Source organism: Cladophialophora carrionii (assembly GCF_000365165.1).
Source record: "Cladophialophora carrionii CBS 160.54 unplaced genomic scaffold supercont1.1, whole genome shotgun sequence".
Classification (NCBI taxonomy): domain Eukaryota; kingdom Fungi; phylum Ascomycota; class Eurotiomycetes; order Chaetothyriales; family Herpotrichiellaceae; genus Cladophialophora; species Cladophialophora carrionii.
This window is the reverse complement of record NW_008481816.1, coordinates 3059337-3073599: the sequence shown is the minus strand read 5'-3', so window position 1 is coordinate 3073599 and position 14263 is coordinate 3059337. Positions and strand designations below refer to the sequence as shown.

At 54.5% G+C, this 14263-nt stretch overlaps 5 protein-coding genes across 5 annotated transcripts; 3 read left to right on the top strand and 2 right to left on the bottom strand.

Annotated features, from left to right (window-relative positions):
* Window positions 1–201: 201 nt before the first annotated feature.
* On the bottom strand, window positions 202–2241 carry G647_01089 (uncharacterized protein; the record flags this gene model as incomplete). Its single annotated transcript, XM_008724490.1, has 1 exon — window positions 202–2241. The coding sequence occupies one exon, from the start codon at window positions 2239–2241 to the stop codon at window positions 202–204; it is 2040 nt and encodes a 679-aa protein (XP_008722712.1).
* Window positions 2242–2945: 704 nt separating this feature from the next.
* On the top strand, window positions 2946–3734 carry G647_01088 (uncharacterized protein; the record flags this gene model as incomplete). Its single annotated transcript, XM_008724489.1, has 1 exon — window positions 2946–3734. One exon carries the CDS (start codon window positions 2946–2948, stop codon window positions 3732–3734), a length of 789 nt encoding a protein of 262 aa, XP_008722711.1.
* Window positions 3735–4002: 268 nt separating this feature from the next.
* Window positions 4003–4953, bottom strand: G647_01087 (uncharacterized protein; the record flags this gene model as incomplete). Its single annotated transcript, XM_008724488.1, has 2 exons — window positions 4003–4256; window positions 4344–4953. The coding sequence occupies 2 exons, from the start codon at window positions 4951–4953 to the stop codon at window positions 4003–4005; spliced, it is 864 nt and encodes a 287-aa protein (XP_008722710.1).
* A 1817-nt stretch (window positions 4954–6770) lies between these two features.
* On the top strand, window positions 6771–8705 carry G647_01086 (uncharacterized protein; the record flags this gene model as incomplete). Its single annotated transcript, XM_008724487.1, has 7 exons — window positions 6771–6862; window positions 6914–6937; window positions 6994–7114; window positions 7163–7316; window positions 7370–7589; window positions 7643–7911; window positions 7963–8705. The coding sequence occupies 7 exons, from the start codon at window positions 6771–6773 to the stop codon at window positions 8703–8705; spliced, it is 1623 nt and encodes a 540-aa protein (XP_008722709.1).
* A 715-nt stretch (window positions 8706–9420) lies between these two features.
* On the top strand, window positions 9421–14123 carry G647_01085 (uncharacterized protein; the record flags this gene model as incomplete). The annotated part of the gene is made up of 3 exons (XM_008724486.1): window positions 9421–11018; window positions 11109–12288; window positions 13011–14123. The coding sequence occupies 3 exons, from the start codon at window positions 9421–9423 to the stop codon at window positions 14121–14123; spliced, it is 3891 nt and encodes a 1296-aa protein (XP_008722708.1).
* Window positions 14124–14263: the final 140 nt, after the last annotated feature.

Below are 14263 nucleotides of genomic sequence, written 5' to 3'. Positions count from 1 at the left end.
ATCTGAGCAATGGTCGAGGTCTGCAGACCGTAACCGTGTCACAATTGCTGGTCGGTCAGTCTTCGAAGACGCCACATAGCATAGCCCGTCCGACCCATCATTATTACAGGGTATGTTGGTCAATGAATATGTACTCCGGAGCTTCTGACCCATCGACATCATCTCTCATATATCTGAAATCGTTGCTTTCGTATATTCCCATCACAACACGCCCGGTCTCTGATGTGGGGGACTGGCTGCCGGACTTCTTTCTGTCTCGATCTTTGTTCTCAGCATCTTCACATAAATGCTTTGACTGTTTGGACTCGCACTCAGCACGTCAAAGAGGTACCGCAGCTCCTGGCTCTCAGACCAATTTGCATTGGCAATGGTCAAGGCGTCCATCAGCGTATATGCAACCTCAAAGAGCTTCTCGAATATCCCGAGGCCGTGAACGAGGATGGCACTGTGGCTAATGTCCGCAATCATGGCATGGAGGTTCTTCGCGATGGTGATGGGGTAGGTGGAAGAGAATATAGGATCAGGCGCACTGTAGCTGATCAGACCCTGGCGCATAGAGGCCTGCCAAAAAATAAGACGTAACCATTGGTGTGTAATAAGCACGTCTGCTCTCTGTATGTCCGTCATGTGGAAATTCTCAAAGGACATCTCGTTTAATGAGTGTTGAATCGCCGCTATGTTCTCATAAGGTTCGTAGCCGGACGACTCAGAGTCGAGTGATGTTGAGCTCCAGAGATGAACAAATTTCTCGTCCAGCACAGAGAACAAATTGACTAAAGCAGCAAAGCCAGCGAGAATCACACCGTCCTGGTCGTCGAAGTATTCCGTGGAGAGCTGGGGTAAGCGGGAGATTTGGGCAGGTTTGTTGCGGAGGATGGCCAAGCCTCGTTCGGTAATAAACAAGAGCGCAAAAGTGCGCCGAGAGCAAATGGCTTGGATCTGGTCCATGCCAACATAGGTAGATTCGAGATGGAGGCCCTGTTCAATGGACATGGAGATGGCCTCTCGCAGATAAAAGTGATGAGCCCGGGGTCTCTTGAGCTCAAAAAGTGCAACAGAGATATGGTAGCTGGCTTGTATCGACAAGAGGGTGGCCGTCTCGGCCCAGTCATACTGCCGACGTAAAAAGAGGCATAGCTCCACGAACTGCTTCCCGAGTTGCATCTTCTTGTCCAAGGAGAGGTCAGATTGCGGCGCTGCATGAAGGACGGTATTGGCACAGATCGATAGGATGAGAATCTTCTCTTCGTTGGATAGTTCGTCATGTCGATTAAGCCGCAGAAGCAATGAGCCTTCGTGGATCGTCGGACGTATTGGATAGAGATGTCGGAAGTATTGGCGAATGCATTGTGTCATCAAATACGCCGACAATTCGAACTCGGCAGCTAGAGCTTGGATCTGTACCTGATACGGATTCTGGAAGTCTCCAGAATCACTTCGATACAGGTATTTAGGTCCATATAGCGGGTTTGGCGAGCTGGCCGCGGTGGGAGATGGAGAAGCGCCACCGCTGGGTACACCAGTCAACAATGCGTCCAGCGATGTGGGTTTAGTAAGTGGTGTGGAGGTCCTCGAAGGCGCCTGGATGTTGGACCTAGCAGGAGGGCCTTGTGGAATTGAAGAATGCGGCTCCTGGAATATTTCATGCGCGAGATCACTGATTGACATGTATCCATTCGGCGACACAGGTGCTTGAAACTGCAAAAGTTCGGAAGGCTGCATCTGCCACGAGGCGCGAAATTGGATCCCTGCTTGTGTGAATGCTGTATGAGAGGTAGGATCCAAACCGGTGCCATTTTGAATCACAGGAACAGAACGTGGGACGCTCAAAGGATCTATCATCGGTCCGTATGTCTCGCCGAAAGGGGAAGTGGTCGGAGAGGTCAGTGGCGATTCCAATGGGCTGTCGTTGGTCCCTGTCCGGTTCAAGGCGGGCATCTGCAACTGCAAGGGAGATAGGTCGAATGGAGGGAGGGTCTGATCTTGTGGCGACGATGCCTGGCTCTCATCTCGCAGCTTTGCAATCACGGAGCCTGAACCCTTCTTTGGCCCCCTCTTCTTTCGCACAATGTCTCTTGTGCACCGCAGCCCAGCCGCGACACAGCGGTCGCAAGGCTCTTCTTTGCTGCACCTCACTTTCCGTTTCCTGCATGCATCGCACGGCAGCAGTGACTGGAGTGGTTCGGCTGCAGTCTGAGCTCCGGTGCCGGCCTCAGGCTGAGCTTCCCAACCGTCAGCCATTCATGAGATATTGCGAGACCCGTCTGGATTCTCAAAGGGACGAGAGCGCGGGAGCTAGAGGCCTGGAGATTCGTGCTTAGGTCCTGCGCCGTCGCCCGGACCGGCTCAGTGGTTCGAGAGACACGGGCCCGAAGCCATTACCGACAAGCCATTCTGCGAAGGAAAGGAGGGCAGGAAGTATCTACGAGGAGTCACCGCGACGGCATATAGAGGCTTCAGGGTGCCGGAAGGGAAGAGCGGAGGATGACATCGTCCAGACAGGAACAAGCCATGTGCGTCGTGTGATGAGCTGAACTCGATTTTCCAGAAAAGGCGTGCCAACACGAACTAAGCACAACCCCTCGAGCCCCTCGTTCTGAGTGAAATACTCATAATTCGTTTTGCGTGGGGTTAGAGTCCCAAAGGCGGGGCGCAGCCAGTCGCTGGGATGGTGTTTGGCTGGAAAAGCTGGGGAAAGACTTCCTGCTAGGCTTGGCTCGGCCTTGGCCCAAAACAGCTCGGGGGCTTCCGTAGGTCTGATTAGGCGAGCCCGACTCCTCCGTCGGTCGCCAACCCGTTGGTTCCTGCATCTGATTTAGTGATCGTCCACGGGACGAGGCAGCTCAAACGTCGTTCTTCCTAGACTCCGTACAGTATCAGTTACCACTCAGCACATCAGGCCGTTTCGCCCCGTCTCTCCCTCCATTGGCGCTCAGGCAGTCGCGATGGCCTCTGCCGTGGTGATGGCCGCAAGCCCACCATTCAAGCTCGACGCCGGCACTGTTTTCTCTCTCGCTGTTGCCTTTTCCCTGATGCCGTCGGCCCAGGTATTGGCCGCTTACGCCCTGCCCAAGTCCACACCCAGGAAGCTGTACTTCCTCTTCTTGTGGCACGCGTACGACTTCCTGACCCATTTTATCATCGAGGGCAGCTACCTCTACCACTGCTTCTTCTCCTACCAGCAGTTACCTGCCAGAACACCAGACATCTCGCACCCAGCGGCCTGGGGCGGTGAGCCACAAGCCTACTTGTACAATCGACCTGACCGCCGCTATGGTGCCATATACTCGCAAGCGCCAATGGCGAGATTGTGGCAAGAATATGCAAAAGCCGACCGTAGATGGGGTGGAGCAGACCTGACGGTCATCTCGCTGGAAATACTCACTGTTGGCTTGGCTGGACCCGCCGCAGTATACATCTGCTATCTGATAGCAAAGGTCGCGAATTCGACAGAGCAAGCCCTCAACGCTCGATATCTACCGGCACTTTGGTTCACCGCAATTGCGCTGGCGACTGGAGAGCTGTACGGAGGGTTCATGACTTTCGCACCAGAATGGCTCAGCGGCAACACTGCACTTGCAGGAGATGATCCAGTCTATCTCTGGCTATACCTGGTGTTCTTCAATATGCTGTGGGTCTTCATACCCCTCTGGGTTCTGTCCACGGCCTTTGTGGAGATCTCCTCAACCTTCAAGGTTGCGACGAGCATAAATGCCCCGAAGAAGAGGAGTTGATCCCGTGTGCTTGCAGAAATGGGAAACTTAATGCCCTCCCTCAATTTGCCAGATCTGCTGGTACGGCTCGGAGTACTTCAGCCGAGCATGGCACGAGAGTTGTGCAGGTGGTATACTTCGACCTACGGGATCCGCGCCGTTGGCTGTCAGTATCTGAGAGTTGTAGTCTGCACCCAAGCCACAACCACAGATCTTGTGTCAAGCCATCACTGTACGTGTCGCTGCTTTGTAAATGTCCACCAGTGCGAATGCCAGAATTGCGGTCTTGTTACCCTCTGTGTCCTGCAGGCGACCTTAACATCGCTACAACAGGCGGAACTGCTAAATCTTCGTCGGGTACGTCTACCGGAATCGTAAGAAGAGCCTTCCACCCATTTCGCTCATACAGCTTGTACCCAGCGGGGCGACAGAAGAGCCATGCGCCAATATTCTCCCGGTCGGCTGTCTCGATTCCCCAGTTGAGCAGTTTCTGCCCGATGCCTTGACGCTGGTAAGATGGGTCTACAATCAGGCGGTGGAGATCTGGGAACATGGATCTTATGGTCAGTCACCTCCGAGCTCAAGAATGCGAAACTGGCCAACATACAGAGTGGGTCATTCTGGACTTACAAACATGCCGCTTCCCTCGCATCGTGCCGATATACGTGTTCATCAGTTTCCGGCCGAGTTCGTCATGCGGATTCGAGTAGAAGGGCTGTGTCTGTTGGGGGTTTTCAACCTTCCCACCAGCTACAGATCCCAGATCCGTCGAGACCGCGCTCGGCGTATCGTACCCATTTCCCTCAGCGACTGCCACGCTTGTTACGCCTAAGTCAAGACTCGGATTCGTCTCCGGTGCTTTGCGTGCCGCAAACGGATCCATCTTCGGGACTTCGACATAGCCACACCGCCAATGCGCAAACCCTACGATGATCTCAGCGTCATCTGCTCCCGACCGCTGAGCCGTCTGCTCTTTGCTCTGTTCCGACGCGATTACCGATGAAGCCGGCACGACCGCCTTGAGCAAAGAATACCTGCCTCGATCGTCGCGCAGTGATTCGGTTAATTTCTGCAGTGTCTCTTCGTATACGTTCTGTGAACAGTACCGAGCCTTGAACTCATGGAATGTGTCCGATTTCAGGGCTCTGTCAGCCAAATGTGCGCAGAAGGGCAGGTCGGCCTCCGATGTGATCGGCTTTACTGCAACATTGGAGGTGGGTGACGATGAGAGAGGCCCCATCTTGAATCAGCTCGGTGGCGGCTTCTTTCGACTCTCGATGAATTCGGACTGAAGAAACCGGTAGCTCTACGGGCGTTGACGTGGTTGCAACTTCTACTTTGAACGATCCACATGCATACCTGCTTGTAACGCTGCTCGTCCACCGTTTGCAACCACCATCTCCTTGGTGTCAAGATAATGTGCGCATTGTTGATGCCTGTGTCGGAACGTGAGTACAATTTAACAGCAGACGTGCCGCAATTATGAGTCAGCGCTCATAGGACGAAGTGACGGCGAGCCAATCAGAAGATGAGAACCTGTCTCTTCGAAATGAGATGGCAGAGGTGGTAGAAGTCGTGGATCTATGGTGGGCATACATCCAACCTGGACCTACTCGGACGCTGAGGGTGTAAGGCGATCGTAGGGGACACGTACAGGCTCACATTCTCCGTCCATATGTGGGCAAAAACTTACTGGAGTGGCCTACCTAGGTATGCTAGCTATATTGCGCAGCCTTGCTCAACCGGCATTGAGGACATATGCGCTATTGTTCCATTAGAGCAGAGGGTGACTTGAACTTCTCGCTGCTTCAGTCCCCAGTGACACATTTCACCCTCTTGCTTGGACGATACGCCAAACGCCATTCGCCATTGGTGGCAACAGACAGGGTCACAAACAAAACTCGGCATCGCAATTCCGGTCGCAATGCAACCTTTCGGAGTTCGGAATTACCAGAAGGCACTGCAGCTCTACTCGTACGACTATGGACATGAGATCAGCAACGGCACACTGACACGTGTGGACGATCCGGCCAGCATTCGAAGGCTCCATCTCGAACCTAGAGCTGGAGGAGGTGTACTCCGTACATCCTTGTGTGAGGACTACTTTGATACGTAGTGGGAAATTTCTGCGGTAAGGAGTCTACCCCGTACACGTGCAAATCATGCCAGGACTGGAATTCGGATACCTCGTATTGCTATGCGCCTGCGCCTCGTATGCGTACCCAGTAGCCTGTCTCAACCAGTCCTGCTCGAAATGGACCGAATAAACCTGGGTCGCCAGCAGCAATGGGCATCAAGATTGGAGCGCTTCCTGGACGCGCACAGGTGATGTTGCATTGATCGACTTACAGAAACACAAGTGGATGGCAGTGCGGAACATCATAAATGATCAACAGTCCATTGCCGTCAGGCCACCATTAACGTTCCCCGTACTGGAGCTGCCATGCCTTGTTAGCCGTGCCGAACACTTGGTGTTATGTTTGAAACGGACGATCTCCACATCCTTTAACAAAGAAATGCGGTCAGTGGCGCTCATGGCGTGCTAGGCTTTTGCTCCTGGTGCCCTCTAACCCTTGCAATGGTCCAGCCCAACGGCGAGACAGTAAATGTGAGTGGACGAAAGGCATCGATGGCACCTGCAAGACAAGCTTCAAGTGGCTGACGCTTATTCGAGGAGAAGCCTCGAGCTCGGGACTCTCCATGCCTGGTTCACCATGAAACCCTGCAGTCTCCAGCTTCTCCTCTCATATCTCCACAAGCAATTCACGCGACTGTTCGCCTGTCGGTTGGATACAACCATGAAGCAGGGCAACGAGTGCGCCATGTAACATTTCTCCGCAGACGGTCACAGGAGCACCCTCGACACCATCTCACCCACGGCCTGCAGCCACAGGTCCTGGTCCAATCCATTGAATATGTCTTACGCTATTCTCTTGCCTCGTCGAAATACAAGAGACCGGACTGTTACCTGAGACCTGTCCACCCTTCCTCCATCTCTGGTGGCTCTTGACACACCTTCTTTGTGCCGCGACTGGCTTACCGGATCTCGTCGCCAACATGTACCAGATAGGGAACATCTACTTCATCACGGCCATTGCCGTCATCGGTGGTGGCTTGTTCGGTTTTGATATCTCCTCGATGTCTGCCATGTGAGTTGCACAGGAACAGTGTCAAGCGAATGCAAACTGATTCGGTTGCAGTATCGGCACGCAGCAGTACAAATGGTACTATGCCAATCACAAGCAGGACTGATTCGAAGCACTGACTGACTGACTTTCAGTTACTTCAACCAAGGTCCGCATGGGCCTCCGCAATGCTCTGGCCCCCGATCTGATGTTCAGGGTGGCATAACGGCGTCTATGCCTGGCGGTTCATTCGTTGGTGCTCTAGCTTCTGGCTTCGTACGTGGCTGCGATGTTAATCGTGACTGCTGGTTAACATGTCTGTAGTTGTCTGATATCTTCGGTCGCAAGAGGGCAATTCAGATTGGTGCCGTCATCTGGTGCATCGGCTCGATCATTGTGTGCGCTTCCCAGAACATTGCCATGCTTATCGTTGGTCGTTTCATCAACGGATTCAGTGTCGGTATCTGCTCTGCTCAAGGTATACGATCTTCCATCACAGTCTGCAGCCCACAATGCTAACCTTCGAGGCAGTCCCCGTCTATGTGTCCGAATTGGCACCTCCCAGCAAACGAGGACGAGTGGTCGGAGCTCAACAGTGGGCCATTACCTGGGGTATCTTGATCATGTTCTACATCAGCTACGGCTGCAGTTACATCACCGGCGCAGCTGCCTTCCGTATTCCGTGGGGCTTGCAAATGATCCCTGCCATCGTCTTGTTCTTTGCCCTCTTCCTCCTTCCGGAGAGTCCCAGGTAAGCCACAGTCGCCGAAGTCTGGTCGGGTCACCGCTGATGTTGGGGTACAGATGGCTGGCTCGCAAAGACCGCTGGGAAGAGTGCCACGGCGTCTTGGCTCTTGTCCACGCAAAGGGCGACCGCAACGCACCTTTTGTGCTGCTCGAGCTCAATGAGATCAAGGAGATGTGTGAGTTCGAGCGCAGAAATGCCGACGTATCATACCTCGAGCTGTTCAAGCCCAAGATGCTCAATCGAACGCATATTGGCGTCTTTACCCAGATCTGGTCTCAGCTCACGGGTATGAATGTCATGATGTACTACATTACTTATGTTTTCGGTAGGCGGACTCGGCCTGGTCTCGTGGTCATGTGCTGACCCCTAGCAACAGGCATGGCTGGTCTCTCTGGCAATACTAACCTGGTGGCCTCCTCGATTCAATATGTCATCAATGTCTTCATGACTATTTTCGCCCTCATATTCATCGATCGCTGGGGACGCCGGTGGCCACTGATGATAGGCTCGACCTTCATGGCCATTTGGATGTACGCCAACGCTGGACTGATGGCCTCTTATGGCTCTCCGGCCCCTCCTGGGGGAGTCGACCACGTCGAAGAAGAGTCCTGGCAGATTCATGGCGGCGCCGCCAAGGGTGTCATCGCTTGTACCTACTTGTTCGTGGCGTCCTTCGCCCCAAGCTGGGGCCCGGTATCGTGGATTTACCCTCCCGAGCTGTATCCTCTGCGCGTCAGAGGCAAGGCGGTCGCTCTGACCACTTCGTCCAACTGGATCTTCAACTTCGCGCTCTCCTACTTCGTCCCTCCAGCATTTGTCAACATCCAGTGGAAGGTGTACATCATTTTTGGTGTGTTCTGCACGGCCATGACCATACACGTATTCTTCTGCTTCCCTGAAACGGCTGGCAAGACTCTCGAAGAAGTTGAGGAGCTCTTCTTGAGCAGCGTTAAGCCGTGGAACACTCATGTCGAGTATAACAAAATCAAGAGAGAAGAGCATGGCGAAGTCGATGCTGAGAGGAAGCTGAGCTACGCTGCCCACCATGAGCGGCAGGAAAGTGACCATACCGAAGTTGGTCACGCGACTCAAACAGTCGAGAAGAACGAGGCAGCCTGAATAGGACGGCGGTTCACTCGTGGAAGCACAAGGTGTTCGACACTTGACTGCTGGTTGATAGCAAAGACGTCCCGGACATGAGTTCGATGGTCAAGCGACGTACGGGTCAGAACAGTCGCTCATGTCACACCCGCGGCAGCCATTCTAGCTAGATGGAAGATTGACCAACTCTGGCAATCTCTGACCCTGCGCGAAGGTGTCACTGAGCATGACTCGGATGGAAGTACTTTCCTGAATATGATATCTTTCTAAGTCTCGAGCATCTGGTCTTCAGGTTTCACGTCACCAGCTGAGTATGAACCTGCACTCCTTTGCAGGTGAACGACCGGGCAAGGTTGAGCTGAGGACAACATCAAAGTTTCCGACGTGCATATGGAACCCCGATCAAGCTAGCCAAACGAGCTTTCTCCAGGTCCCATCGGCTTGAGTCCGAGGTAAAAATAGTAAAAATAGACGCTGGTTGGGCTTCAGGTCGCCTTGCCTCTGCTCACAGTTGCCTCATCTCAACTTTACTGCGACGGCGACTCCACAGTCTCAAATGTCATTTTCCCTGTTTCCAGCTTGCGATTACTCTTTGGCGCAGGTCGATATTTCTGCATAAGTGCTGTTATGTATTGCTAGCTGATTCTTCAGGCAAAGACGGAGGATTGCGGGGGTTGATTCCAGAAGAATGATCATCCGAAAACCATCGTGATACTATGATCGTGACAGTCCCATGGCTGCCATGACCGAAACGCCTGCGACGGGCCTCGTCAACCTAGAGAAAGAGCTCGTCTGCTTCATCTGCACCGAGATCCTCTACCAGCCTCGCACACTGCTCGATTGCCTACACACATTCTGCGGCTCTTGCCTGAAAGAATGGTTCTCCCACCAGCACCGAAAGGCTGCGCATACCCATCCACCGCCCGCGAACCCATATACCTGTCCGACCTGCCGTGCTTCCGTCAAGGATGTCCAGCGCAATGCCACGATCAACACATTCCTGGAAATGTTTCTCGCTGCAAACCCTGGGAAGGACAGGACGGCGGAGGAAAAGACGGAGATGGCGCAGATCTACAAGCCGGGCGATGAGATTCTGCCAAAGGGAGAGGGCCATCGCAGGAGGGAGAGAAAGAGGCGCGAAGAGGAGGCACGTGGCACTGGCAGGGTCCCAACGGAAGGAGCCAGCAGACGAGAGCAGCACTTGGACCCAGCCTCGGCCCATCGCAGACGGCACACAACTGAAGAAAGCAGCAGAAGCCGCGAGAGAAGAGAGGCTAGGGATCGGCAAGGAGATGAGGAGCGGCAGTCTTCAGATGCTGATGGCTCCTCACGACGGACGCGAGCGTCTTCGAGTTCGGCCGACCTCGCCCTCCTGTCTCCCCCACCTACTTCACCGCGTCATCCTGATGCTGTTGAAGCGCGGCAGAGGGGAGCCCGGACGGTCGCCCACCAAGCGAGTCTGATATCCCTGGTCAGCGCTTCGGAGAGTGGAACCGGCACCGGGGAAAGTCTGAACGAAGCAGAGCTCATGCAAGAGATACTGGACGCGGGCCTCCTAGATGGCATCAATGTTGACGAATTGACAGAACAAGAGCAAGATGAGCTCAGCGAGATCATCGCCCAGAGGTATAGGGAACTGCATGCGGAACGCAGCAGAAGAGCAGAAGCTGGTGACGGTAACGGCAGTGTAAGCGCTCCCGCACGACCTGCAGAGCCGCAGCCTGAGGAAGCCGAGCGTCGTTCTCGTCGTTCTTCAAGGGGCAGCAATCGAGACCGTGCGCCCCCAAGTCCAAGGACGAGTCACGGTATAGTCATTGGCGGTTCCGAGGGAAGACCTCCAACATCGTTTCTTCAATCGACAGCCGATCAGTCGTTGACTCTACCTCAGCCCTCAGCTCACCGGCGACGGACGTCCAACGAGAGCAGGCGCAGTGATTCATCTGTCGCGAGAGCCGACCGCGAGCCTGTCCCTCATCCTGCCGTCAGGTCTGCCACAGATCTCTCCAATAGGCCTCAATCGCGTAGCAACGCTGCGAACCGCGCACAGCACCATTCACACGCACACAGAGCGAATACAGAGCCAAGGACTCCACCAAGGGCTTCCGAAGTGTGGCAAGCCGCTGGTAGCCGACAACCATCGAGCCCTGCTCGTGTCGAGTCCCCTGGGCAACAGTCGCCAAGGGTAGATTCTACTCCACCGGTCATGTCCAGCGTGACCACCGGACCAGTACCTACCGTGATACCCACCTCGGACTCTGCAGCTTCCGCGCCAGAAGTGACCGCGTCAAATGTGGCCACCGTCTCGAGCAGGTCTGAAGAACCTGATGTTGTGTGCGCCCGATGCTCCAGGCCAAGCATCCAATATGAGGTCCACAAGCACTGTGACCCTTGTAGAATGGATCTTTGTCTTCGTTGCTACAGATCTGGCCGCGGATGCAACCACTGGTTTGGGTTCGGCGATGCAGCCATGCGCAAATTCAATGCATCCCGTCCGCCAAGCAGGCACAATCAACCTGCTGAACTTCCACATATACTGGTCGGGCGACAGTATCTAAGGCCTCCGACACAAAACAGAAGGCATGCCGCTTCAGATCCCGCAGCCCGCCTACGAGAAGGCAACTTCTGTGATCGATGCGGACGCTTTGCCAACGATTACTTCTGGACCTGCGACGTCTGCAACGAGGGCGAATGGGGATTTTGCAATGACTGTGTGAACACTAACCACTGCTGTAACCATGCTCTCCTGCCGGTTGCCCGTATATCAAATGATCCAAACGACCCAGGCTTGCAAGCGGGCGGAGCAGCCCTACGTCCCGGGAACGCCACGTTGAGCACCTACAGTAGTGGAAGACGTGACCCGTCTCCGGCCCAGAGCGTGGCCTCAAGTTGTACTTCGGCAACTGGACCTTACTCCGGCCTACGAGCTGATTTCAGACCATTGGTCATTACCACGAACTGTGACGTCTGCTCTCGGTCAATCTCGCCGGAGGAGACCCGATTCCACTGTCCAACACATTCCACACCGTCTCCAGACGACCCAAGTCTCAAAGGTGACTATGATATCTGTGGTAGCTGCTACGCTCGCGACGTGGCGGCTGGGCGGATAAAGCGCGAAGATGGGCCAGACGGTTGGCGCCTCTGTCCGAAAGGCCACCGCATGGTCACCGTTGTGTTCGAGCGAGATGTCGAGGGCAATCAAAGAAGAGCGATCGTGCGGGACATTGTCGGCGGTGTCAAGTTGACCGACGACGACATGGCGGCTTGGAAGCTTGCTATGAGTAACATTCACCGAACTGATCCCTTGGCGTTATCGGCTGTTCGGGGTGAATGGAGCTGGCGGGAGGACGAAGCTGGTACTCGGCGCACGACTCGAGCTCGGACGGCCACTCTGCCTCAATCAGGCGTGAAGATTCCTCCCGACGGCGGCTCAGGCAAGATCTGTCGGGCTCGGTGGAGCTATTATCCTGTCCTCGACGATGCCAAGAGCGCAGACGAACTTGCGTTCCCAAAGTATGCCGACGTCTGTGAGGTTGAGGAGATCAATGACGAGTGGTGGCATGGCGTCTATGCTGGCGATACTGGACTCTTCCCCGCCATCTTCGTGAGGGATCAAGCCTAGGCTCTTTGACCGACACGAACACTATACGAAACGAATCTCATTGGAACGAAAATCTCAATTGGGAAATTTATGCTCGAGATACCCTGGTTGGGTATTATGTTTGGATGTCTTGACGACGGGACGTGCGATTGATCGATTCCGATGGTACCAGAACCACTTTGACGCACAGTATCAGATACCCTCCAGCGACCTTCCTGAGGGTATGCGGAGAGACCCAAGTACTGGATATTACGCTGGCATGTGTGCTGTCACCTTGGAACGCATATTCCTCATCCGGTTAGGAGTCTCCGGGTCCAGCTTGGCGGTCCGTCACGAAACTGTCTCCTTTATATACATTGTTCGTTTGTTTATTATTTATCTTCTTGGGAGTCGATCCATCCAATCCCCTGTCTTACCTTCGGGTGAAAATTTCTGGCCTCAGCTGGATGGATGTCGGTTAGTTCGTCCCAAGATTGCGTCGAAAAATCACCCAACCTGGCATCGTTCCATATTCCTCAAGAAAAGTGTTTCCCTTTGAGAGTCCTTTACTAGGCGGTCGGCCGCTGCTTTACCTGGGCAAACAAGATGCATATCCAGCGGGTGAGCTTCTTCCCTCTCGTTCTCATCGCCGCCCGTCCCCGGCCTGCATGTAGCCGTTTGCCAACTGCCTCTGTCCACAGGTTGTCTAACATGGCTGACTATGTTGCCGTTTTCGTTTTCGGCAGCTCTTCATATACCCCATCAAGTCTCTCCTGCCTGTCGAAGTTGAGGAGGCGGAGATGACCCAGACAGGTCTCAAACATGATCGGTCCTTCATCCTGATCAAGGATACCGAGGCACACCCTAGCGAACATCTCACCATCAAGACGCTGTCGACGCTCTGCTTGTTCCAGCCCTCCATCGACTCCACCCCGACGTCAGGACCGTTTCCAACACTGAGAGTCACACATACGCTTAGTGGCTCAGAGATCAGATTCCCTTTAACACCCGATCCACAGACTCTGCGAGATGGCAAAGAGTCTACCGTGGAGATCTTCGGCACAAGGGGAACAGGGGTTGATTTGGGAGACGACATTGCAGCTTGGTTCTCCAAACACCTGGAACAGAAAGCCAGGCTGCTCTATATCGGTGGAGGCGTCGATGATGGCACCGGCACAGCGACTGGGATGAGGGAGATCGTCGCACCGAAGCTGATTCCGCGTAAGCCAAGACAACGGACGGGCTTCCTATCATGGTTCAGGGGTACCGAGGACGACCAAGACGAGCTACACGTGCAGAAGATCCAATTCGCGGACGCGGCGCCTCTGTTGATCACGACGGTCGCGTCGGAAGAGGATGCGAAGTCACGGGTCCCTGTGGGCGTGGGTGCAGAGGAAGGAGATGGCCCTGACGGCGACGACGACGATCACGACGTGATCCTCCGCTTCCGCTCGAATATCCACATTGACAACACTGAGCCCATGAGGACGGACCACCGCGTCAGTGGTGACGGAAAGGAAGCGCACTTGTGGTCAGCACCCTACGCAGAGGAGCAGTGGAAGACACTCCACATCATGTCCAGTTCTCGCGACGAGGATTCGACGCCATCGCCGCCGCCCCCGCTCAGACTCGACCTCGTTTTCAATACCGTCCGGTGCCAGTCCCTCAATGTCGACTTCCGCACTGGCGGGCTCGTCGCGCCGCAGAGACAGCTCTACAAGCTCCTTGCCAAAGACCGGCGGGTGAACCCGGCGTTTCCTTACAGGGCGTGCTTTGGGCGGTATGCGTTTGCAGAACCCTTCGGTAGGATAGTCAGAGTCGGAGACCGTGTGGAGATCATGGAATGGATTGAGAAGTGAGTGAGGGAGTGATAATGTTCTGGCTGTGCGGCGTTAGGTCCGTCATTGCTGGTAAAGCGACGGCGGATGCTAGGCGGTAGATGGCCCGGAGAGCTGAGTTGATATGCATTGATATGATATGAGATGAGATATACTGTACA